The sequence below is a fragment of the Eufriesea mexicana genome, unplaced genomic scaffold (assembly GCF_001483705.2).
Source record: "Eufriesea mexicana isolate 0111107269 unplaced genomic scaffold, ASM148370v2 scaffold278, whole genome shotgun sequence".
Lineage (NCBI taxonomy): Eukaryota > Metazoa > Arthropoda > Insecta > Hymenoptera > Apidae > Eufriesea > Eufriesea mexicana.
In genome coordinates this window covers 158,540-184,347 of record NW_016908433.1, presented here as the reverse complement: position 1 = coordinate 184,347, position 25,808 = coordinate 158,540, and the positions used below count along the sequence as shown (strand labels likewise).

General features: G+C 39.2%; 2 protein-coding genes across 2 annotated transcripts in view; one reads left to right on the top strand and one right to left on the bottom strand.

Moving 5' to 3' along the window:
* The first annotated feature begins 113 nt into the window (after positions 1–113).
* Positions 114–4,495, top strand: LOC108555699 (uncharacterized). The gene is made up of 4 exons (XM_017911480.1): positions 114–176; positions 1,458–1,718; positions 2,244–2,533; positions 4,201–4,495. Exons 1-4 carry the CDS (start codon positions 114–116, stop codon positions 4,493–4,495), a joined length of 909 nt encoding a protein of 302 aa, XP_017766969.1.
* A 5,211-nt stretch (positions 4,496–9,706) lies between these two features.
* Positions 9,707–25,808, bottom strand: part of Ac3 (adenylate cyclase 3) — a 36,404-nt gene continuing 20,302 nt past the window's right edge. The window contains exons 3-10 of the mRNA XM_017911501.1: positions 22,880–23,164; positions 20,991–21,277; positions 18,863–19,191; positions 17,438–17,773; positions 16,585–16,890; positions 15,068–15,403; positions 12,942–13,685; positions 9,707–10,840 (exon numbers count right to left, since the gene is read on the bottom strand). Coding sequence (XP_017766990.1) covers positions 13,503–13,685; positions 15,068–15,403; positions 16,585–16,890; positions 17,438–17,773; positions 18,863–19,191; positions 20,991–21,277; positions 22,880–23,164 — 2,062 coding nt within the window. The 3' untranslated portion in view covers positions 9,707–10,840; positions 12,942–13,502. The remainder of the gene's footprint in view (positions 10,841–12,941; positions 13,686–15,067; positions 15,404–16,584; positions 16,891–17,437; positions 17,774–18,862; positions 19,192–20,990; positions 21,278–22,879; positions 23,165–25,808) is intronic.

Below are 25,808 nucleotides of genomic sequence, written 5' to 3'. Positions count from 1 at the left end.
CTGAAATTTCCGCAAGCGTTTTCGCGCAGACCCGAATCAATTGGAACCGGTGACAGCCTCCACGTCACCTGATGCTACGTGCATAATGCGTTCGTGTGCGTGCGTCTGACACAATGCTCGAGGACGCTGTTATCAGCAACTGGGATATGCTTATGCCAGACAGAGTTGGTTCCCAGGTACTCGGCGCCATTTTAGACTGGCACGCTTTGATCGATGAAGATGGATACCGCGGAACAGCGAGGATTATTCTTTGTGACTTTGTGTTTCGATTATTACCACGACACATGCATGATTATCGCTTTCTTTGTGGCTCTGTATTTCGATTTGCTTCACTTATGGTGAAAGAGATGGTCTTAAAGTTTGGCAGACGTTAGCTTATTCGTTAATAGAAGTTAGGTTAAGTCAATTCATTTGTAACGCTGAGACAGTGCATTGCAGTGTCATTGTTGCAGCGAATGGTTATATTCGGTATATTTGTGGTTTCTCCTATGTACTATTTACGTCATTAACATAATCAATGTGTACATGTATTTGTGTGTGCAGAATTTACCTTATCAGAGTGATTTACCTGGTTCAATCTGTATCATGCGCTGTCAACCTGTGTACATATATTAATAATATGTTAATGATATTAACAAATGACGATACAGTACCGAAAATAGTCAACTACACCATACTATAGCGATTGAATTAATCTGTTTTCTGATCGTCTAATTTCTTCAGCAATTGTAGAATGATCAATGGGTACAGCAATTGTCGATGGAGACATTGGCATATGTCTATACAGGACTGAGTATAGCTATCAAAAGATCACAGTATCCGTTTCATTAATCTGATTACAGATGATGTAAAGTCTATAGCAATTCTAGAATGACAAAAGACCGATCCATTATCTCTAGAGATATTAACAACTGTCAACACACTACTGAGTACATCATCACAGATTATATGTATACATATAACTCTGAATTCTGTAAAGTATAATTGTGAACCGTTGGCAACAAGTATTAATCCAACTCAAGTTGACAGTTAGATAGTTGACAGTTAAACACAATAATATCTGAAATTAATCGTCACATAGTATTTTTGCAAATACATCAATTAGCTCAACGAGCCAGTTTCTACATAGATAGGAAGCTTTAATCGACAATCTTATGTCTAGAATTTAATTAAAAAATTAAGATTCCTAGTTTGGAAATTTGGCAATCACCGGTTATCACGTGGGGTAAACCCTGTCATCTACAATATCGTGTGAGACTCGTGGTATGGGGCCAAACACGAGTATCACGGGTGAAAGCTCAACGTAAACAAGGGTCAGGCTGGTGGTTAATTTTCGTCGATGTCTTTCCGTCCCAGTTAGGTGTCACTCTCGATCATGTTCGGACAAAATGGCTCCACGCTGTTGATTATGACACGCGCCATCGGAACTTAAATCGTAGGAGTTAAGGGGGTGAAAGTGGAGGATAAATGATTGGATAAATGGTTGGTGCCTTGTTAAACAGAAGCCACTGAGAGAGCTGGGCCGGTTGTGCCTGAGTACGGGTGAGCAGAGCAACGACGTGGTCGCGGAAGTTTGCACAGAGGCCCGTGGCGGACTTCCTCTGCTGCAAGTATGGCCGAGCGATTCACCAAGGGGCGAGGCCGATGGACAGGCACAGGCATTCGTGTTCCCGGATGTCCAGGAGAACGTGAACGACAGTGGCATCGAGTCCATACAGGTAACCCGAGTACCAGGAGCTTTCTAATTGCCGAACTATGCACCACTTTGACACCATAGTGATCAGACTGTCTCGTAAGACAACCTGTCCCTTTTAGCTTTAGGATCCTCCATGTAAATCTAACGACGAACATTCCACGGCGATATTAGTTATCGTAGAATTAGAAAGTGATTCTTCTCGAATGGTAGAACCGGGTGGCGCAATCCCCGGTAGATTGCAAGATTTAAAAGCCACTGAATGAGTTTGCTAACGTCAAGCAGCTATTTTGCCAGATTCTTTAGCGAGACAGTCGTAGAATTCGATTATGCAAATTGCCAGCCTGCGGAATTGTAGAATCCCGGAATTATCCAGTCGTCTAACCTACTCTCTGCCAATGACCACCGAAGTTAATAGATTGACAATTGTTAGCCGGGAAAAGGTTGCAACGATCGGGTTCTATGATCTCTTGACGAACGTTTGCGACGATAGTAAAAGGTAGTCAGAGCTGGTGTGACTAGTAACAATTTTGCACGATTGTGGTCAAAGGCGTCGCCGTCTCCGTGCGGAGTAGCCAGCACTAGCCCGGCAACCACGCCTCAGCAGTCCCGACGCGCCAGTCTACTCCATCCGGACCACGCTCGACTGCAGCTGCACCATTTGCATCACAATCACCTCAACTCCGGGGTTAAGAGTCCACCGACGCCAGACAGGACCTCCATCGACGAGGAACCACCGCTTCCGCCCAGTCCCTCGAGTTCCACCACCAGCAGTCTACGCTCCATGCCCAGCTCGGTGAATGCCCAGATGCACTCGCAAGACAGGAGGCGCAGCAGCAGGTTAGTTCGCGGACTGCTCGTCAGAGCGCGACATCCCAGTTTGAGGTTATGAAAGTACAGATAATGGAATCCCCTTTTCTCCAATTTAATTCTACTTTGTCCGATCATTTCTCGCCGCTTTATCATCTGTGACCACTCTCACGTCCATCTATCGTATCCCATAGCAGTAAACGCCCCTGTTGAATTTATCGCTGCGAACTCCACGGAACTGGCGATGCAAGGGGTAGATAATTCCACCCCTTCGTCGGAAACGTACATACCGCTGACCTCGATATACGCGATCCCCGGTGTACTATCACGAATCTCTAAATACGTTATGATATTTATTTCACATTGGATTAGCCCAGTGGTCAAACAAATCCGACTGTATCTACATCCCCGCTGAACTCGTGTTGTCGGAAAAATTTATTTCCTAGTTAAATGCCAGATTAACGATAGATCTGGCATATTTGATACTTCTGAAGAGAAGTATCATCATCTTTAGTCCAATATTATTGGTATTATCGTACTATTTTAAAATTGGCAGTTCTCGTTGAATTTGCTATCGAATATCGACCCGATCGACGGGTTAACTATCTCCCGAGCGCAGACGGACGCCTCTTCATCTCACTGCTCGAAGTATCTGGACCTCGAGATAAGTTGATATCAACGATCGCTCGGCTCGAGAAGCCCGAGGATCTTATAAAAGCCAGGGAACCCAGGCCATGTCTGTTCCCGATCCGTGAAATTACCGGGAGGACTGGGCTGGAAATAATCCCCCGGGCTGATACGGCCTGACGTCGATCTTGACTCGTGTCAAGGCGCGACCCTGGCACCATGCAAATACGAACACGTGCGGTTACCGCTCTCCTTTTCATTTATGCATCCGGAGATATTAATCGCGGCCGTGGTATCCAAATCATTCGGCCGTTGCTTTCCTCTCGCGACGTCGGAAATCGCCGCGATTTCGCCGCGATTTCCTCGCCACTCTGTCGCGCTCCCCTCGTACCCTTCCAACCCTGAACTTTCAAGGGTGGGACCTTCACCGAATCGATCCGACAGGCCGACTTTGACTCGATTTCGCTCGAGTGTCTCGGCGACATCTTGGCAACTTGCTCGAGGAATTCGGTGTAGCTATCTTGGCCGAATACAGGACACTTATCCTGCTGATCGTTTGACAATGGAACCGCTGACCTGTAACGACGCGTGTAATACGAAGGAGCGAAGGGTCGTTTAGTCCCGGTCAACCATCAGATGCGGGGGTTTGAAATACAAGTACCTAATCTGGACATTAAATCTGCCCGCTAAGATACCCTTTGCGATAAATTATCCCAGGCCTCGGTGAAACCTAAGTCGGTGCTATAGACCTGCCAAGAAAGCTTCGGTACATTAACGACTGCCTCGGTCAGGCCTCCTTTCCGTTTTCCATAATCATAGAACTACGATCTGTCATAATTCTCCTGTGGCAGTCTCAACTTTCTTTGCGCTAGTTGACATCTGCGCTAGTTGCGATCTTACGAAACACCTAAATAGCTATTTCAACACCTAGATAGTCTTGATTCTGAAAGATCGAATTGCAAAACGAAATAAATCCCTAAAATCTAACGTCCCGTCGCAATCAGAGAGTCTTTGTCACCACAGTTGTCATTACAGTCCGCACTACGAGCTGTTCCTCTTTCGATCAACAGGTACAGCATGTTCGACGCTCTGGACCTGGAATACGCTCTGCTGAGGGCAGCAGCCCGTGGTTCCGTGGGTCCCTACTCGTTATCGGAGTCTCTGCACAAGCTAACCTTCACTCAGAGCTTGGCATTCCCGGCGTTGGCCAGAGGTCTGGCCTCTAAGCAGAGTGTGCCTACCAGGAGGCCGCAGCAGCACACGGAAAGCGGACTGAACGCGTTCGCGAAGGTGGTGACAGCTCTGGTATTGGTCCTGGTCAGCGTGCTGGTGTTCGGTGTGGTGTACAAGTTCGTGAGGACGTGAGGATGGCTGCTGGTGCCCGATCGGCCGGCTGGCTCCTCGCAGGAGAACGATCGACCGGACACCAGTGACGCCTTTGACCAGTGATTCCTTTGGCAATGAGTTCAGGCTATCTGCGGCCAACTCGCGGCCTGTCTGTCCTCGAAGAAGTCACAGGAGTACTCGAGTGCTCGAGCCTATGACAGAGTTCAGAGAACAAGGCGAGTCCTTGCCTTGACACTCGTGGAGGGGCCTAGTTCGAGAGACCGGTCTCCAGACGAATGACTGACGAACTGGTCTTGCTGATCCGCTTCGCAATCTCGCAGAAGATCGTCCCAGACTGACTGTCCAGGTGATCTGTCGTCACCCGGTATGACGCAAGCTGTGCTGTCCCTTTTCCGAGGATCTCAGAAGTCAGGTTAGGGTAGAGTAAAAGTCTCCACGTGACTCCGTTCGAACGTAGTTCCACAGGGGTTGCTGGGTCTGTGAAAGGCGACAGGGGAGGAAACGTGAGCACCTGCCTGCTGGGAGGAACGTGACGCGTTGGTTGAAAATAGCTTGTTGACAGACGGTAGACTCGGAAGCGGATTGTTTCGATCGTGCACGCGCGTGAAACATGCGAGTTCAGGGCCTGGGGAATTTTCAAGAGGCTAACAGAGGGAAAGCAAAGCTCGGTTCTGCGTTGAGAAGTTAACGAGCATTTTTACCGGGGAAACGGCGTTAGGAGATCGATGATCGGAAATTTATCGTCGCTGCGGCATTTTCATGCGGACAGGGCACTATGGCGCGTACGCAACGCGACTGTGCGTGCGTGTATTACGCTCGTCCCGTTCTCTCAGAGCAGTCTTCTCTTTCGGGTAATAGATACGCCTCGTGGGACGAGTAGATTGGAAAATTTCCCCACGATTCTTCCCGTATCGAGTCTCGTGTGATCTCGCGATCTTCAGAGCCTTGTCCGCGTGCAGAAACCTGTCGCGGTACGTCGAGCAACGTTTAATTGGATGAAAATCCGTGACTCTTCAAGTGCTTTACACGATTCTATCCCGATGACAATCGCTCCGATATTTAGACTGTAATTTTAAGAGAATCGCGGAGAGTTCGAAACTCGAGGATTGTGATCGATGCGATCGACGCGCGAGCTGATCGAGGATGCGATCGCTGACCTGTCGACATGATGATCCAGTCTCGTGAGGTAAATGTCATGGTGTGGCTGCCTGGTCGAGTAATCTTCGCTATCTTGGCATACCAAGCTGGAGTCATCGACGATCTTCGTTAAGAAAAATCTTTGAAGATCTATACACATGGTTTTCTTCGTGTTTTCGAGATGAGGCTGTTAGTTTCGTTCGTTAAAAATACGTAATACAGGGTGTCCCAGAAATACGTATACACACTGTACGTGATTATAAAAATAGCATATATTTAGATGGATTACAGATTAAAAGTACAAATTAAAGAAGACAGGTGTAGAATTTGTTTAGTCAGAACATTCATCAATGTTCAAATCGATGCCCATTTTGATCCAAATATTGCTGATAACGCGAAGCGTTCTAAATTAGAAAGAATAAGGTATTAAAGTGTGTTACTTTAAGGTATTAACCCTTTGCACTCGAGAGGTGAGCTTCAGTCACCATTTCATAAAATTTGGAAGCTCGATATTAATTAATATATCAAATTTAGTGTAATGTAACAGTGTGCGAAGTATCGAAGTCAAATAATTCTACAATTTTGTTATTATGCAATTCTTTATTTACTGCTCAAAAAAGTATCGTCAGTTTTTTAGTAGAGAATCTTTGAATTTCTACTCTTTTCTAGCCGAAAGATCGTCGAGTGCAAAGGGTTAAAGTGTGAAATATTAAAAATTTCAACAGGAAATATATTTTTTTTGAAGATTCAAATACTTCTTATTCGGGTAATTTGCTATAAGGTATTTACTATAATTTACTATATTACTATCAGGTAATTTATTTACAAATTTTCTTTCATATATAATAATAATTATTGTTTTACTATTTATTTAATTATTGATATTTTAAATAAGAAATATATTAATTTATCTTTATTAAAAAATCATTTATATTTCTTAATATTTAGAATCAAACGATGATTTAATTAATTTGCGTAGGGATACTTGTCCTTCGAGGTCTACTTACGTCCCTCGTCTATGTGGAACGCCCAAGTGTTCCCATGCACTCACTTTCGAACCGTAAAAATACCCCACATTTGTACATTGGCGATTCAATCGTTAATTCTATAAATAAAGAAGCCCACACTGCTTTTTGCTTAAAAAATTGCGGCTTGCAATAAAGTTTCGTAATATTCGTAACAAAATTACGAAGCATATACCGCGTGTTTCGTAAATTATTTTTATATTTATATAATAATAGATATTTTCCGTCTTCATTTTGGTATGCCAAGGATTGAAAGCGACTCGGTATAAAATTTCGAAATGTGTCTTCTCGCGTTCCATCGAAGCGTGCTTTTTCGCAATTATTTTTCTCCATCGCTGTGACACTGATTTCGCCTGACGCAAAGTTCAGTTCGATATATCCGTGACATTATCTGCTCCACCTTCCGTGTAAAATCGTGCTTCTCGCCGTGCAACGTGTAATCAAACGTGATTCGTTCATAATTCGATATCGATTTGCCTGATTACGCATAATTTTGGCCACGCCTCGAGAAGAAACGTCGAGAGTGAGATTTTTCCGGGCCGCATACCGTCGACACTTTGCACATGGTAACTCGCGAAACGTACTTTCAATATTTGTATATACATGTGCACACTGCGAGCGTACGTGTGCGTATATAATTATTAACGAAGGAACGCCTTCGATTCTTCGACGTTGTGTTGTATATTAAGCAACGAAGTTTCTAAGGTAAATCCTCGACGATTTGTCACGATGCAGAGAAAACGATGCCGCGCTGTGGTCGTTTCTTTTTTAATGTAAAAGATTCAAAGTGTACACACACACAGCTATCTATAACGTGCTACGAAGCAGGGGAAAAGAGAGGGAATTGTTTTTACCTTGACTAAAAGTCCCGACGTTGGAGATAGTGACGAATCAGGCGAATCTTCGAGGCAAGGTATTTTTTCACGAAGCAACTTGAGGAAAAATTGGGATCGGAGTAAACGAAGTAAATAATTTGGTTTGCCACAGCAAGATCACGGTTTTTGTCGTCGTAGAGCGTAAATGTAAAATCAATATAGCCGCTGTAACCGTTTCCGTTCCGATACCGGAAAGAATCCCTCCTCGAGAGGGAGCTGTTGAATTATTTCTCACCTTCCGCCGATCAATCGCTTCGTACTGTACAAAACTTTCGAATTTGTTCAAAAGTAAGATTCTGAATAAAGGTTTTTTCCAATAATCCTCTGAATAATTCCCACTCCTCCAAGCAAACTTCGCCCGATTTTCTTGCGTCCATTTGCTTCCGTTTTTCTTCGCATTTGCGTTTCTCATTATCATAGTAATCAGTGAAAGAGCAGTTGCTGAATGAAGTATGAAATCGTTTGCTTTTCTTTTTTTAATACAAAGTGTTTAAATAAATGCTAAATGAATATTCATACGAGCTGATATTAAAATTTATCAAGATAGCATACCTTTCTACGTGTGCTGGTAAATTCATTTAGGGAGTATCGGGTTTCAAATCCTCCGCCATTTTATTGAGCTTTTAACTATATTGCGTCGTGACGATTAGTGATATTAAAAGCGTAACTTCGAAAGTCTTGGAGAACTCAAAAGAAAATTAATCCTTTTATTTTCATCAGGCCCATAACGGCCATTTTATAGTATATATTTAAGACCCATTTATGGGAGGGAAGGCAGAAATATGGACCACACTTTTATTTTTCAGGAAAACACAATTTGGTTTGACAAAATTGGATGGTAAGATGGATTGGAGATGAAAAAGTAAGAAAACATGACAAATAGTAAATTCTTTTAATAGATTTTGTATTTTTCTTCATATTTATAGTAATTACATATAAATTTTATAATTATTTAGAGTAAGAAACACTTGGAAATTTAAAAATGAGAACAGAAAATAAATAACAGAAAAAATGGAATAATTGTAAGAATATTTTTAAAGAAATTATTGTTTTTTAATCAAATTGAATGTACAATTTGATATCCCTGTTAAAATAAGTCTTAAGAATGTTGGCAATAGATACAAATATAAGTATCACTATCACATTTAGCATGCAAGGAATGGATCCATTCGTAACGTGTCATACATTGGTGCACATAGCATTGTTCTTTTTGGAGGTTTGTTTTACAATAGATTGTTCTAAAAGATTAAGAAAATTCACAATGCTTCTTTTATTACCACTTGATATGCAATATGTCAAATATCATTACAAGTAATCCCATAGAATTCATTTTGCACGAGTAGACAATCTTGCAGTAATTTTTTCTCTAGTTCTGAAAGAAATATAGACTTTCTCCCTAATTTTTAATAAGCTAACATATCAGGATCAAGATTGGATTTCAATTTTCTTCATAATGTTGTTTCAGGTACTTGAAAATAGTGAACAACTTCATTAATATTTTTCTTCTTCGTACAATGCCAATTCTGCCGTAAACCTCTACTTTCGTTCCCTAGTTCCTTCCTTGGCACAGTGAGCCGCTTAGAAACACACAAAAGAGAAAGAAAAGAACTGAATTACGTGTGGTTGTAATATGAATTAACCCAGTCCATATTACAACCTTCTTTTTCCCAGGCTAACCTAAAACTCTCAACGTACAAATGACATTTCTAACCTAACACTTTTACAAACAACATATTACATTTGTCAATTCAAAAAGTGATTCAAACTTACCCTAACAAATTTTGTAAACAAGTAAACATAATTCACTTCGTATTGCTAACTAAAAAAACAAAAACAAATCGCATTATTTCTGTTTGGTGACGACAGAGGACACTAGGGGTAACTGAAGCTGCTAGAGAAATTTTTCAGTGTTTAATTTTTAATATATATATATTAACTATCTGATATTATAATTAAAATTGACTTAATTCAATAACAAGTAATATTTATTAAGCCTCGTGATAGGTACACTTCATTTTTTGTAGCAAATTAAATTCAAATAAATTAAATAACAAATTAAACAAATTAAACCAAACTACGCATTATAAAATCTCGATCGATCACAATTTCACTTATTGGAATAAGATGGAAAAAATCATGGAAACAATCGGTTTAGATCGGCGAAGAAGCCTTTATTATTTTACAGTCGCGTGATTCCATTCGACTCGCACGAGTCCCCGGCGTATCCCCAGTCTGAAGAAGTATACTTTGAAAGTTTACAACGAGTGTTCCCTCTTCGAAGTCTCACATCTATGGTGCTAATATATCTACAGTGATATAATTCTTCTTACACGGCTATACACGCATTCAGCCGGGTCGTTCGTTACTTCCGTTTTGTTCCATCGACCCGTCTTCTCTCTTTATATATATATACACAAAATTTCCTTTATTGCTACTTTACAATACCGCCTTTTAGTCGGGTGTGTCCCCCTCCCGTTTCCCGCATTCTCTATCCCCCTTTCTGTGCCTGTGTTTCGTGTATGTGTGTATGTACGCAGAGAGATGTAGCGTGTGGACTGTGTGAAGCGCAGATATCAACTGGAAGTACGCGAACAGTGGAAATAATTCGAGATTCAGTGATCGCCCTTTTCGTTTCATTTTTGTGCGATTCTGAGAGTTCATCGAAAGGAAAGACGTCTTTCCATCGTGGCATAGGACGATCCCTAATTTGATACCGTGTTTGACACTTTTCAATGTAGATGCAACTTAAGGTAGCCTGAGAAATGACTCTTTGCGATTTCAAAATATAAATGAGGAAGTTTCGGAAATGTTTGGAGTATCTTTCGGAAGGGTTTGCTTCGATCCTCCATTTCGTTTTCTCTATCGCTACTTCTGCCAGGTCTGACCACTGTCATCGCGCTTAGGCCGTGCTTTCTCGTTTTCTTAGTCACACCCACTGTTCTCTCTCTCTCTCTCTTTCTCTCTCTCTATCTCATCGTTACTCCCCCACTCCATTCGTTTCGTTAATCCTTTCGTATCGCACTAACGAGCTATGAGCGTCGTTAGAAAAAGGAACCTGTTATAAAAAAGCAATATCGACATCTTGGCTTTAGAATTTGGATCAGTTAATATGGTTAAAAATCACCACGCTAATACGAATTTTTATTCGTTCTACGCTTATAATATCTGAACGATTTGATCGAAGCTTGTTTGAAAGCTTGAGTTACATCAGGTCTCGAATGACTGCTGACGAAAGGATTAAATCCCAACCTCGTTCCCTGCCATTGTTAAGTCGTGTGCGTTGTACGTACTCGAGTCATTTTGGTCTATTAACTCGGCGACTGAAACTGTAGAAAAATAAATTATTATTATCGGTGATCGTGTTCGAGCATATAGTCTTCGATCCCGTGGAATCATCCTACCAGGACGACACGATACCAGATGTTTCACGAAGTCCGTAACAATTACGACTAAACGATACTTGAGCACAAAATAAGACGAATTCGGGAAACGATCGTTGAAAAAAAGTGAAAAAGAAAAATAAACGAATCTAAGACCTAAGACCTAATCTCGAACCGAAAGATGTTTCACATTGCCTTATTTTGATCTCAGAAGTCGTTTAATAGCGAGTAATGCCGGGGACTTGATGAAATGCCTTGTACGTTTAGAAGTGAATCGGGTCTATGCTCCTTTACTCGTACAAATCGACGACTCTGCTCGCAGAAAAATAGAGTAATCGAAACTATAGAGACTGTTTATCGATTGTCCTAATAAGACAATTACTAAATAGGTATTCGTAGTTCGAACATGAGAATATTTTGCACGTGGTCGTAATAGATTCGTTTCGTAACAAGCTGTTAAAACACATGCAAAAGCATTCCTTCGATTCGATGGTGCTTAAATTTAACAACACAGCTTTTATACATTCGAGTTGCACAGCTTTTCCTCGTATCTCTTTCCTTTATACTCGGATTACGGTGCTTATAGTACTTCCGACGTGTTCGTTTCGTTGAGATTTCCGAGTTTCGACACACGATGTTGAAAATTCAACACGCACATATTTTTAACGCGTTTCTTTCAATTTTCCATTTTTCTTTTTTTTTTTAAATACTTTTTATCCTTTTTATAACATTTTTTAGAATTCTATGAGAACAAAGCTCCAAATACAGACGAAGTATTTTTTTTTGTTAGATCTACGAAATTTTTTTTTTTACAATATATGAACAATTCCTTTACTTTCAATTTTCGATATTTGGAATGTAACCCCCCCTTTTGTTTCGAGTATAGATCGTATTTAATTACCTACACATCGATTGCAGTTTTTACCATAGAGCAATTGTAAAGTACCTGGCGATTCAATTATACTTTTACTGTTTAAATTACACGCGTATAATTTTCACCCTTAAACGAGTTTTTATAAATCTTGATCAATTGATAAGTGCTCGGTAATTGAATTATCGTAACAATTAACACCGCAGAGAAACACGGAATTTAATTAATTTAAATTTATATCGACGATCAACTTATTAACAACGATTAGACTTCAAATTTCTCGAGGAAAACGTCCGAAAAAATTACTTTTATATGTTCGGGAATCGAACCTAGGTCCCTTTGGGTGGCAATCCAGAACGCTACGCGCTCGGCCACCGAGACTTACGAGTACCGCCATCTTCTTTATGTAAATCACTCGTGGTTAATTTTTTGACGTATTACGACGATTCGTATCGAAATCGTAGGAAAGCACATAGTCGATGATTCCGATGATCGAGAGAACGTTTATCGAGAAGAAACGGCGATTGTTCGGGAGCCACGTGAGGAAAAAGACCTACCACTAATTGACCGTCCGCGCTGGTACCGCGTGAATTAAATGGCGTCGTCGCGGGATCTAGAAAAATAGAGTGACGATTACGAGAACCGTATCAGCGTATCTACCACAACGATTACGAGCTAGACACTTTCTTAAGTTACATATCGATTCTAGAGTGACGAGGATCGATCGATTTTCGACTAGACACCATTTTCTTTCTCTCACACTCATCTATACTTATCCTAGATATGCACGATTCGACTGGATTCCTCGATCACGGTTCGCGGTATTCCGTTTCGACATTTTTCATAACCACCGCGCGGGAGATTTGAATGTGAATTTTGCGCCACGTTGAATCGATTTGCTCGAAACCAGCCTACTACCAAACGACGTTCCCTATTTTTCTATTTTTTCCATTTTTTTTCGCTTTTTTTCTTTTTTTTTCTTTTTTCTTTTTCCTTTACAGATCCACAGTTCTACGTAAAATAGGACTCCTTTGAAAGCCTAGCACTAGCTAAGACGATCCACGATGTTGACAGTGAGAAGAGAATTTTTAGTACGATGTTCGAGATTTGTTTTAATATTTCGTAATAAGTTTCGCTCGCAGTTGTGAGATCTTTCAAGTGTCGTCCTAAACCTACTTGTTTCTTCGATTTGTACCCTGTTCTTCATCTCCAACGAACGATAATCGATATCAGCAGTAGACCACGGTTGTGACAGCGGTAAGAATTTTTCTCTAGTGGCTGACCTTCTTTAGACACCTTGGACCAGCTCTGGGCGTCTCTCGAGCGACAGAATTCTTTCGTACGACAAGCTCGACGATTCGCAACGCGACCAAGTTCGTCGTAGGATGATTTTTCAGGAGGAACTTCTTTTCAAGGAAGAACAAAAACCGTGTCGAATAAAATCCCGTTTGGCCCAGCTCTGTCCTCGGTTTTTCTCCTTTCAAAGATTCTCGATCTCTGTGTCTTCTTCGACCTCGTTCATCCTTCGCTCGAGGCAGGAGAACTCTGTCAGGTTCGCGAAATTTTCCCTGTTCCACAATCGAGCCCGAGATTTCGAGTATCGAGGCCTCGTCTCCTCGGTAATCTCCTCTTTCGTTCATCTCGAACAGCCTGCTCGAGGGTTATCGAGAGAACGAAAGGTTCCTTCGTGGTCGAGGATGAGTTTGCGTTGAAGTTTTAGAGCCTTCGAGTATTAGCCTACTGATAGATGATCGGATGGGTCGGCTCGACCGGCAGGTCGCTGTCCAGGTTCAAGGACACGCCATCCTTGGACACTAGGTAGTGCGTGAGTAGCTGACCTTTGCCCTTGACGAACACCAGGCCGCGTTGTTCGAAGCCGTAGCCGAATGGCTCCAGGATTTTTCGGGTCTCGTCTGTGACCTGCGATTAGATTTGTTAAATTGGAATAGTCATTTCGTTATTCATTTCAGTGTCATTAAAAATCTGAACGCTAAATTCTAGACTTGTTTACTTATTATATATCTACTTAATTAATGAATATTATATTAATAAATTATTGGGTGGATCTATTATTAAGTAGTGCTCAATTAATAATGATCGTGTATTCATGTCATAATTTCTTTGAGTATCATTAGAATCCTCAATGCTAGGTTCTAGACCTATCTATTTAATTAATTATTTAATCAATTAATACTGTATTAATAGATAATTAAGTAAACCTATGTACTCAATAATGGGATTGTGTATTCATGTATTCATTTCATAATTTCTTTGAATATCATTAGAATCCTCGACACTAGATTCTAGATCTATCTAGATTATTAATCAATTAATTAATTAATTAGTTAATTAATTAATTAATTGATTAGTTAATTAATCAGTTAATTAATTAATTAGTTAACTAATTAATTAATTGATTAGTTAATTAATCAGTTAATTAATTAGTTAATTAATATTGTATTAATAGATAATTAAGTAGACCTATCTGCTCAATTAATAATGGGATTGTGTATTTATATATTCATTTCATAATTTCTTCGAATATCATTGAAATCCTCGACACTAGATTCTAGATGTATCTACCTTATTAATTAATTAACTAATTAATTAATATTGTATTAATAGATAATTAAGTAGACCTATCTGCTCAATTAATAATGAGATTGTGTATTCATTTCATAATTTCTTTGAATGTTATTAGAATCCTCAAAGCTAGGTTCTAGACCTATCTAGTTAATTAATTAATTAATCAATTAATACTGTATTAATAGATAATTCAGAAGACCTATTTGCTCAACTAATAATGGGATTGTGTATTTATTTCATAATTTCTTTGAATGTCCTTAGTATCCTGAACGTTAGGTTCTAGATCTATCTACCTTATTAATTAATTAATTAGTTAATTAATTAGTTAATTAATATTGTAATAATAGATAATTAAGTAGATCTATCTACCCAATTAATAATGGGAATGTGTATTTACTTCATAATTTCTTTGAATGTCATTAAGAATCTCAACGCTAGTTTCTAGACCTATCTACTTAATTAATTAATTAATACTATATTAATAAATAATTAAGTAGATCTATATGGTCAATTGATAATTGAGTGTTTATTTGCACGAGAGCAGTCGATAATAAAAATATATTCCCTCTGTTAGTATCATCTAACATCTCGTAACACCATTGCCTATTTCCCTGTGCAGTGCTCCGTTTATTTAACTATCTTTCCGTGTACCGTATGACTAAAGCTCACAGAGCTCTATAAATATTCATTAGTCATCCTGTTTCAGTATGTTTTACCTGGATGCAGCCTACTTTCCCAGTACTCTCCATCCTAGACGCGACGTTCACGGTGTTCCCCCAGATGTCGTAGTGAGGTTTCCTGGCACCGATCACCCCTGCGGTCACGGGGCCGTGATTGATGCCCATTTTCAGGACAAAGTGGTTGAAACTCTGCTCGTTGATACTCGACAACGCTTTCTTCAACTCTAGAGCGAACTCGACGAGTGTGGACAAGTGGCCCCATCGAGGGGCGTCCTCGCATTCGGCCGACTCCGTGATACCAGACGCTGCCATGTACGTCGAGCCTATCGTCTTGATCTTGATGATGTCCTTGAATTTACTCTGGTCCAGGATCTGAAGGGATACACAACGCGTCAAAATTCGATTGCCTATCGTCTTGATCTTGATGATGTCCTTGAATTTACTCTGGTCCAGGATCTGAAGGGATACAGAACGCGTCAAAATTCGAAGCTGTCCAAATTCCTCGTCTCAAATTTAAAAATTTTTAATTTTCATTTAATTCCTCGCACTCTACGTCTATTTGCGTTTAGAGTTAGGGTGTCAAACGTATTTACTTTCATGTAACGTAGAATTATGTAATGGAATTATGTCAACTCTGGTGTAGGATCTGAAGGGATATAGAACGCGTCAAAATTCGAAGTTGTCCAAATTCCTCGTCTCAAATTTAAAAATTTAAAATTTAGTTAGGGTGTCAAATGTATTTACTTTCGCGTAACGTAGAATTATGTAATGGAATTATGTCAAATTTGTTAATTTTACTAATTCTTTATCTCAAATCTTGAAATTTTTAAATTTCATTTAATTCTTTGCACACTCTCTCTCTCTCTCTCTCTCTCTCTCTCTGCGTTTAAAGTTAGGGTGTCAAACGTATTTACTTCCATGTAACGTAGATTTATTTAATGGAATTATGTCAAATTTGTTAATTTTACTAATTCCGTATCTCAAATCTTAAAATTTTCGAATTTCATTTAATTCTTCGCACTCTCTCTGCATTTAAAGTTAGGGTGTCAAACGTATTTATTTTCATGTAACGTAGAATTATGTAATGTAATTATGTCAAATTTCTTAATTTTACTAATTCTTTATCTGAAATCTTAAAATTTTCGAATTTCATTTAATTCTCCTTACTCTTTCCGCGTTTAAAGTTAGGGTGTCAAATGTATTTATTTTCACGTATCGTAGAAGTATGGACAACTGAAGTATCATTATGCAATCGAATTATGTCAAATTTCTTAATTTTACTAATTCCGTATTTCAAATCTTAAAATTTTCGAATTTCCTTTCACTCTTCGTACTCTTTCCGCGTTTAAAGTTAGGCTGTCAAACGTATTTATTTTCGTGCAACGTAGAGCTATGGCCGAATGAAGCATGTACCATTATGTAACCGAGTTATCTCAAATTAGTTAATTTCACTAATCATAGTTAACGGCACATTGCAATTTTCCCTACGTATCGAGGGAACCATAAGATTTCTGTTTGCAAAGATACAAGTAGAAACTGTCAAAGTTACTCACCGCATCGAAATCGGAAATGAGTTCGTTCAAAAACCTGAGACACTCGAGGCCCTGGTTATTGATGCTCTCCTCGCTGTAAAAATCGGCGAAGTTTGGCATACTGGCGAAGAGAACGCCCACTTCCGCGTAGCTCTGGCTGTACAGGTCATCGTGGTGTCTCGCCCTTGACAGGAAATAGGCAGCCACGTGTGGTGGAAGGATGTTGATGATGAGGGTGCCGTTCCTTCGCTTTATGTCTGCCGCCCTTTCCCTCTGCTCCACCACCTGTCTGCCACGCAGGTACAGCATCCTCCTCGACTTCTCTGCCTGCAAATCGATCGTGTCATCGACGAATCATCGAACAGGCTGACTTCGCCCTTGACCTAACCTTTCGTGAATTTTTTTTAAGCTGCCTGCTCGAAAGGTTAATACTTTCCATTTCGCTTTTAATATTTATCGACGAAAATGTCGCGTCATTTGTCCCTCTGTCAATTTACAAACACGAACTAGAATTGATTTATCCATCTCCCGGAAAGAATTCGCCAATTTGTCTTATGATACACGAGCTTCCGATTCGTTTCGATTCACGACAAACGCAAGACGCGATCCTCAGCCGTCAATCTCTATCCGTCTGCGCCCCTCTTCTCGTGAAAAAGCGTCGACAGACGGGGGTGAAGGATGCGTCCTCGACTGTCGGGCCAAGTGGACCCTAGACTTTGATGAATTCGTTCAAGAGCCTCGTTTCATCCTTCTGTTCGTATTCCACGAACGTTTTAATCTGCTAATTGAGCGGGGCGAAATTCGTCGATAAAAATCAACGGGCGTGGATGTGGACGAAGGGCAAAGGTCGAAGGTTTGCAGCTCGATTACTCACGTATCTGGACACGAAGACCAGCGAGGTGGCCACGACGAACAGAGAGACGGATAGGGAGTACTTGGACCGGACTGCTTCCGGCTCGATGGGAGTGGAGACGTACTTCTCCCAGTCGAGTCTGGGCCCCAGGAGCCAGATGTTGATGAAATAGTGGACAGCTGCGATGCCGTACATCAGGTACGCTTTGCCCAGGTAGCATATGTAGGTCGGCATCGAGGTCGCCACCAGCGTCAGCACCCCGATGTACGTGTAGTAAGAAGGATAAGGACACCTCGACGACAGGGTTAAATTGGCGTTCAGGGGTGGAATGGTTTCCTCGATCACTACACAGTTGAACTGTGAAAAGGTGAAGAGTGAGTTTCCCGATCCTAATTATTTTATTTATTATTATTTATTGTATCTATAACAATTCAATAGGATTTTCTTCTCTTATTTACGTAAAAAAATTAGCTCACCAGGATATTAGTCGAAAATGTCAGTATAATTGAATTTTCTAGTCAAATTCTATTGAACTGTAATGGCTATAACAATTCAGTAGGTGATATGCCACCATGTGGCATAGATTATCCTCGGTTATTTAGTTATGGGAGAAACGATAAACAGGGAGCACATAATGGCATTTGATTTTTGTCAAGTTAATCGTCATGCCACTGAAGACGGAAAAATCCTGAATAAGTATGAAATCTACCCTGTATGAAGGAAAGAAAGGAATTCTTAAGGATCTTAGAAGGGTGAATTTGAAGCGAATTTTTGGAAAATCGGAAGAATCGAAAATATTCGGGAAAATTGAGTGTTTAACAGGTTAAATATCACGCTGGTTTTACGGGCTGTTCCGTTCACGTTACAGACGTCATGTGGGCCCTTCTGGGCCGTACGGATCGGCGAGGCCTGAACGGAAAGTCTAGTGACCCTAGGGACCGACGTGACGTTTGATATGTTAACGCATTAAGTGCCACATTGGTCCCCAGAGACCATCGCTAGACTTTCCGTTCGGGCCCGGCCGGTGCTCGGGGACTGGCCCAGACTAGGATCAAAAGGTGCTAATTTTTAGTGTTAAATTCTTCGCCATCTTTGGACCTAATGTTTGGGAATTTCTATTATAACAATTGGTACAGTATTTCCAAGTTTTGCGAACACTTCACCCGCCACTGGCCCATTTGACTTGGCCCACTTGACGGCCGAGTTTGGGCCTGAACGAAACGGCAAGCAAAACGGACTGGGCACTTAACGCGTTAAACGAATTATTACGCAGTGTTTCTATTTTAATTTCAATTTGGAATGTCTGGTAATGGTACTCTAGTTGCTTCGAAGTTGTTTCTTTCCAAGGACACAGTGTGACTAGGAAAACGTTTGACGAGTAAATGGGTAGATTTTCTTTTCCCGTTGTTCCTATTCGATTTGTTATAAGGTAGAGGGTACACGTACCATGTCGAGGAGGAGAAAATCACCGAGGGAGAATGTCATGAGTAAAGCTAGGGCTCTTCTGAGCCACATAGCCTTGATGGCGCTGCCCAGACACGTGGCAGCGGCGAGAACCACTGCGAATAGAACCACTACCCCGATACCACCCCACGTGAAAGGTCCCCAGGGTTGAAACCTCCAAACTGGAGCAGCACAGATCATCACCAATGGCCCGCCGAGTAATGACAAAGGGGAGAATGCTTCTTCGGCGTTGTGAAACGCGGATTCCAGCTTCGAGTCCTTGAATCGCAGGGATAGCCAGTGTGCGTGTACTTTCAGGTATGCCTCCCCAGCTATAATTTAGACGTACGTACATGTATTTCCATTTTTCAATCGTGGAACATGCGAGGAAAATATTTGGAGGGGCTGCATTCTTTTCTTTTTGGCTCTCTAATCTCTAAAGATAGTAATTTTCGAAATTAAAAGTGAGTTCTTGGACTGTCGTAATTGAAATAAGTTTTCTGGATCTTCAATTTAATTATTGAAAGAAAATTTATGGATCTTCGATGTCCAGTCTATTTATGGATCCCTAATTTATATTAATCTTTGAAATTAAAATTAAATTCTTGAACCTCGGTAATTGAAACACAATTTTTTGGACCTTCAATTATGGATTTCCTTGTTAAAATTAAAATTAAAATTGAATTCTTGACTTGCGGTAATTAAAATAAAATTTATGGATCTCTAATTTATATTAATCTTTGAAATTAAAACTAAATTCCAGAACCTCGATAATTGGAACAAAATTTTTTGGACCTTCATTTTTGAATTTCCTTGTTAAAATTAAAATTAAAATTGAATTCTTGACTTGCGGTAATTAAAATAACATTTATGGATCTCTAATGACTAGTCTCTTTATGGATCCCTAATTTATATTAATCTTTAAAATTACAATTGAATTCCTGAATCACAGTATAATTGAAACAAAATTTTCAAGGCCTTCAATTTCCAATTTCCTTATTAAAATTAAAATTAAAATTGAATTCTTGACTTGCGGTAATTAAAATAAAATTTATGGATCTCTAGTGACCAGTTACCTTAGGGATCCCTAATCTGTATTAATCTTTGAAATTAAAACTAAATTCCAGAACCTCGATAATTGCAACAAAATTTTTTGGACCTTCAATTTTGAATTTCCTTATTAAAATTAAAATTAAAATTGAATTCTTGACTTGTGCTAATTAAAATAAAATTTGTGGATCTCTAATGACCAGTTTTCTTAGGGATCCCTAATCTATATTAATCTTTAAAATTAAAATTGAAGTCCTGAACCACAGTATAATTGAAACAAAATTTTCTGGACCTCCAATTTCTAATTACTTTATGGACTCCTGAGTCATATTAATTTTAAAAATAATAATAATAATAATAATAATAATTGGAAATCCTCAATTTCCTTATAGATCTTCGATCCATATTAATTTCTAAAATTGAAACTGAATTCTTGAACCCCAGTAATTAAAATAAAATTTTCTGGACCTCAATTTCCAATTTCCCTATTAAAATTGAAATTAAAACTAAATTTTTGACTTGCAGTAATTAAAATAAATTTTCTGGACCTCAATTTCCAATTTCCCTATTAAAATTGAAATTAAAACTAAATTCTTGACTTGCAGTAATGAAAATAAATTTTCTGGACCTCAATTTCCAATTTCCCTATTAAAATTGAAATTAAAACTAAATTTTTGACTTGCAGTAATTAAAATAAATTTTCTGGACCTCAATTTCCAATTTCCCTATTAAAATTGAAATTAAAACTAAATTCTTGACTTGCAGTAATGAAAATAAATTTTCTGGACCTCAATTTCCAATTTCCCTATTAAAATTGAAATTGAAACTAAATTTTTGACTTGCAGTAATTAAAATAAATTTTCTGAACCTCAATTTCCAATTTCCTTATTAAAATTAAAATTAAAATTGTATTCTTAAACCGCAGTAATTAGAATAAAATTCCTCGGTTTCTAATCGACAATCCAATTTAAAATATCGTAAAAATGTAAATTAATTAAATCGGGCTACCGAGTCGTGTTTGTACGGTATTGATTGAAAATTAGAAACACGAGAGAGTGTTTCTAGAGTATAATTTTCTCACTTTTGCTGTCGAGCTCCTTCCTCAGCCTCTTCCTGAACTCCTCCGAGTCCTCTTTGTTGTTCTTCCCTTCTCTATTATTCTCCATCATCTTCCTGGTGTTCTCCGCGTCCTTGAGCGAGGCCATGGACTTGCCGGCAACCGGCTTGAAGGGCTTCAACGCCCGGACTATGAAGTAAGTGACTATGCCCGCCTCCTGGAGTGCCTCTTCTCTGTCCTCGCCGTGGGCTGGCTCGACCTCGAACTCGCCGTTCAGGAAGCTCAGCGTCGCGTTCGAGATGTGCACCCTCCTTCGAAGCATTATTCCAAGCTCGTACGATAATTCTTAAAACCTTCTCCCATCATTTTCCCCCAGAAATAATAATTTTCCCCAGAATCGCCTCAGAAACGAGTTTCTCTTTGACGATTTATTACGGATCGACTATATTCCGATTATACTACATATATTTTACATGGTTGCAAAATGGAGGACACAGAATTCTATTAAAATTCGCGATTACGCGTTCAAGATACTGTCAAACGAAGTTCAAACGTCTTTTAAATCCCAATTTTGGCAGAATCTTGCCATTTTCGTTATTCCAAGCTCGTACTATAATTGTTACAACCTTTTCCCATAATTTTCCCCTAGAAATAATAATTTTCCCCAGACATGAATTTCTCTTGAACTCCAACGCGTTTACGATTTATTACGGATCGACTATATTCCGATTATACTACATATATTTTACGTGATTACAAAATGGAGGACACAGAATTCTGTCAAAATTCGCGATTATGAATTCAAGATACTGTCAAACGAAGTTCAAACATCTTTTACATGCCAATTTTGGCAGAATCTTGCCATTTTCGTTATTCCAAGCTCCTACGATAATTCTTACAACCTTTTTCCATAATTTTCCCCTAGAAATAATAATTTTCCCCAGACATGAATTTCTCTTGAACTCCAACGCGTTTACGATTTATTACGGATCGACTATATTCCGATTATACTACATATATTTTACGTGATTACAAAATGGAGGACACAGAATTCTGTCAAAATTCGCGATTATGAATTCAAGATACTGTCAAACGGGGCTCAAACCGTCTTTTAAATCCCAATTTTGACAGAATCTTGCCATTTTCGCGATTGTTCTCGAGTGAATCGCGGTTCGCGTGAACAATAATAAGGTTAGGGTATAGTCGGTAGTTGGAATACGGAGATAACACGGTGAATTTCCATTTCAGGTGGCTACTACTTTATCCGAGTGGAAATCGAGTGGAGCACGCTCGTTGCTGTATCTTATCGACATCGGAGGACCAAGATATCCCTTTGCAGTAAAGGTACAGGATATTCGCGTGACAGGAGAGACTCAGGTGGCTAATTTTCCTGATAAATTATCCCGATGGAGGAAAAGAAACGACGAGAAACGGTCGACCGGGTTTGAAACAGGGTTGGGCTTCGGGACTCGGGCTTGTCACCCTTTAATACGGCTGGCTAAAATTAAAGTACGACAGGGCATTAAAAACTGCTCGCCAGGCGTTTCACCAGGTAATTAATGTCAAAGATATACACGCGGAGTGCGCTCATTACGTGTCCGTCAAGGACGCGTTTTATATGTCGCATCGATATCGTTTAGCACGGAATCTGCCAACTTTCCCACGCTGTCGTTCCACTTTCTTCCCTTTCTCTGCCGCGAACAAGGCCGGGAAATTAGAGGTCGTGATCCGCGAGAAATTTCTAAGGAGATTGGTTTATTTCCCTGGAAGCTAGGCTTCGAGGGTGCTTTTATTTCTGGACCAGTGGAGCTGCGCGCTGTCAAGTTCGTTACCTTATTCGTAAGATCTATGCACGCTGTGTGTATCTTTAACCAAGCAATTCTGAAAGATTGACGAGGCAGATAGATTCTCACCCAGCCATCCCGCTGCTCTCCATCTTGTTCGCCAGTTCTACGTCCTTGCTGTAGACATCGAACTGCCATTGTCTCTGACCCAGGACACCGGCCAACACTGCGCCGGTGTGTATGCCTACTCTCATGTCCACGGGGCTATTGGTCGTTTGTTGCACGTACTTGATGGCGTCGACCATGGATAAACCCATGTACACGCACAGCACTGCGTGGTCTGGTCTCTCCTCGGGAGCACCGCTGATGCAGTAGTAGCAGTCACCTAGGATCTTGATCCGCAGCTGCTCGTACCTGAGGGTACCAGGGTTCGTGCATGAGAGTATGTTATGTGGAGTGTAATTAGAAAATAAGTATGGGAGATTGGTATTTATATGTTGAAATGAGTAGCTATTTCGAGTGGAAGATCATATAGAATATTAGATATTGAATAGTAGATGCAATGAAATGTCATTTCTGATCTCACGAATGTTGGATATTTATTGAATGTTTATTGAATTTTGGAATTTATCGAATTTAGATGGATAGAATCTATGTCAAAATGGGAAATAAAAGTGTTTAGATCGTCGCATGTGAAAATTGAAATATTTAAACTCTCACAGGGGGAAAATTGAAATATTTAGGTCCTCGCACGTGGAAAATAAAAATATTGCGAATCTTGCATGTGAGAAATAAAAATATTGCGAATTTCGCATGTGGAAAATAAAAATATTGCGAATTTCGCACGTGGAAAATAAAAATATTGCGAATCTTGCATGTGAGAAATAAAAATATTGTGAATTTCGCACGTAGAAAATATAAATATTGCGAATCTTGCACGTGGAAAATAAAAATATTGCGAATTTCGCACGTGGAAAATAAAAATATTGCGAATCTTGCATGTGAGAAATAAAAATATTCCGAATTTCGCATGTGGAAAATAAAAATATTGCGAATCTTGCATGTGAGAAATAAAAACATTGTGAATTTCGCACGTGAACAATAAAAATATTGCGAATCTTGCATGTGAGAAATAAAAATATTGCGAATTTCGCATGTGGAAAATAAAAATATTACGAATTTCGCACGTGGAAAATAAAAATATTGCGAATTTCGAACGTGGAAAATAAAAATATTGCGAATCTTGCATGTGAGAAATAAAAATATTGTGAATTTCGCACGTAGAAAATATAAATATTGCGAATCTTGCACGTGGAAAATAAAAATATTGCGAATTTCGCACGCGGAAATAAAAATATTTCAAATATTGCACATAGACAATAGAAATATCCCAAATTTTGCACGTGAGGAATAAAAGTATTCCGAATCTCGCCCATGAAAAATAAAAATATTTAGACCATCGCACAGCCGAGACACGTCGAGGCAACGTATGATAAAATGTCTCACTACCAAAATTGATCCACTCTTAGAAAATATGGAACGACGGAACGTTCCACCGCGATGGAGTCCACAAATAGTTGCAAACTGAAATTTACAGCGTAAAGGATACCGAGGAATTCGCGAAAATTAGAAGAGCGACGGATAATTCGTAACTCACCACCCCGTATATCGATTAAACTAGCAGGAATTTGTGATTGAAGCGTTCGCATGGAAATGGGGTTGAGTGGAGGGGATTTGGTTTTAGGAAAGGTAAGGGAGGAGGATTTAATTTTTCACTTGCTTCCGAGCTATTTGGCAAATGGGAGGAAAGTACATGTCAAGGAGCATCTTAAGTGAGGGGTGTTCCCCTGGATTTATACATTCACCTCTACCACCATCACGAGGGTTGAACCTGCTAGGGTTGAACCTACCCACAGAATCTGGCCAATCTAGACTCCCATTTCTGCAGATTAAATCTCGATATCTTTGATCCTTCTTACCCCATCAGCAACCATTTTGTTAATCCCCAATCGTACCATTTTATCCATTACGAGGAATCGATTAATCTTCGAAATTGATTAATTTTTAATACATTAATTCTTCCACGAATTAAATTTCGAAATTCTCTTGAAAATTAAATTCTCTAATTCTGATCTGACAACCCTCTAATATAATTTATATTTAATTAGAAGAAGTACAGTGGAACGTGGATTATGAGAATTAATGCACTATCCCAGTATAAAAATTGTATCGAATTACAATAGACAGGAATGACAGTAATACTGTCATAATACTAACTTGACGGTATTCGAAGACGTGTCACTTTCAATTTCTCATTTTTAAATATTTATGTATCCTTTCATATAAAAAATATTTTCATTCCAAGATTGCAGAATTTTTAATAAATTTACGACATAATTAAAAATCTGCACAAATTTGTCCGCCAATTCATCTACTATCATCTATTCGAAACTGGCTAAAAATTTTTCGTGGTATGAATACACTTATCATCGACAATTATAGAACACAAAATTTTCGAAAATTTGACCAATCACGGTGTATTTGTCATTAACTCTTTGCACTTAAGTGATGACTCATAGTCATCGTTTTAATACCTAACAATTTAACACATTCACTGTCACAGTGATCAGTGACAGGCGATATTAATTTAAAAAATCTGTATTTGTTTATTTTAACCATTCTTCGAAAATTTCAACAATATAATAATAAATATAAAAAATTAACCCTTTGCACTAGACGATCTTTTTGTTACAGAACAATAGTAATTCGAAGACATTCTGCCATAAGGTCGACGATATTTTTAAAACGGTAAATAAGGAATCGTATGCAAATTAAGACGTGGAATTATTTTACTTCGACATTCCACGTTACCCAAATTGGGTAATTTTAAATGTGATAAATTAATTAACCTTCGTGTTTAGAATCTAATTAAATGGTGACTGAGAGTTACCTCTCGAGTACAAAGGGTTAATAATCGGCTCTATTCTTTTTTTAAATTATTATATATTATATATGTATTATTTTATTTATTATTTATATATTTTGATTTATTTTAATA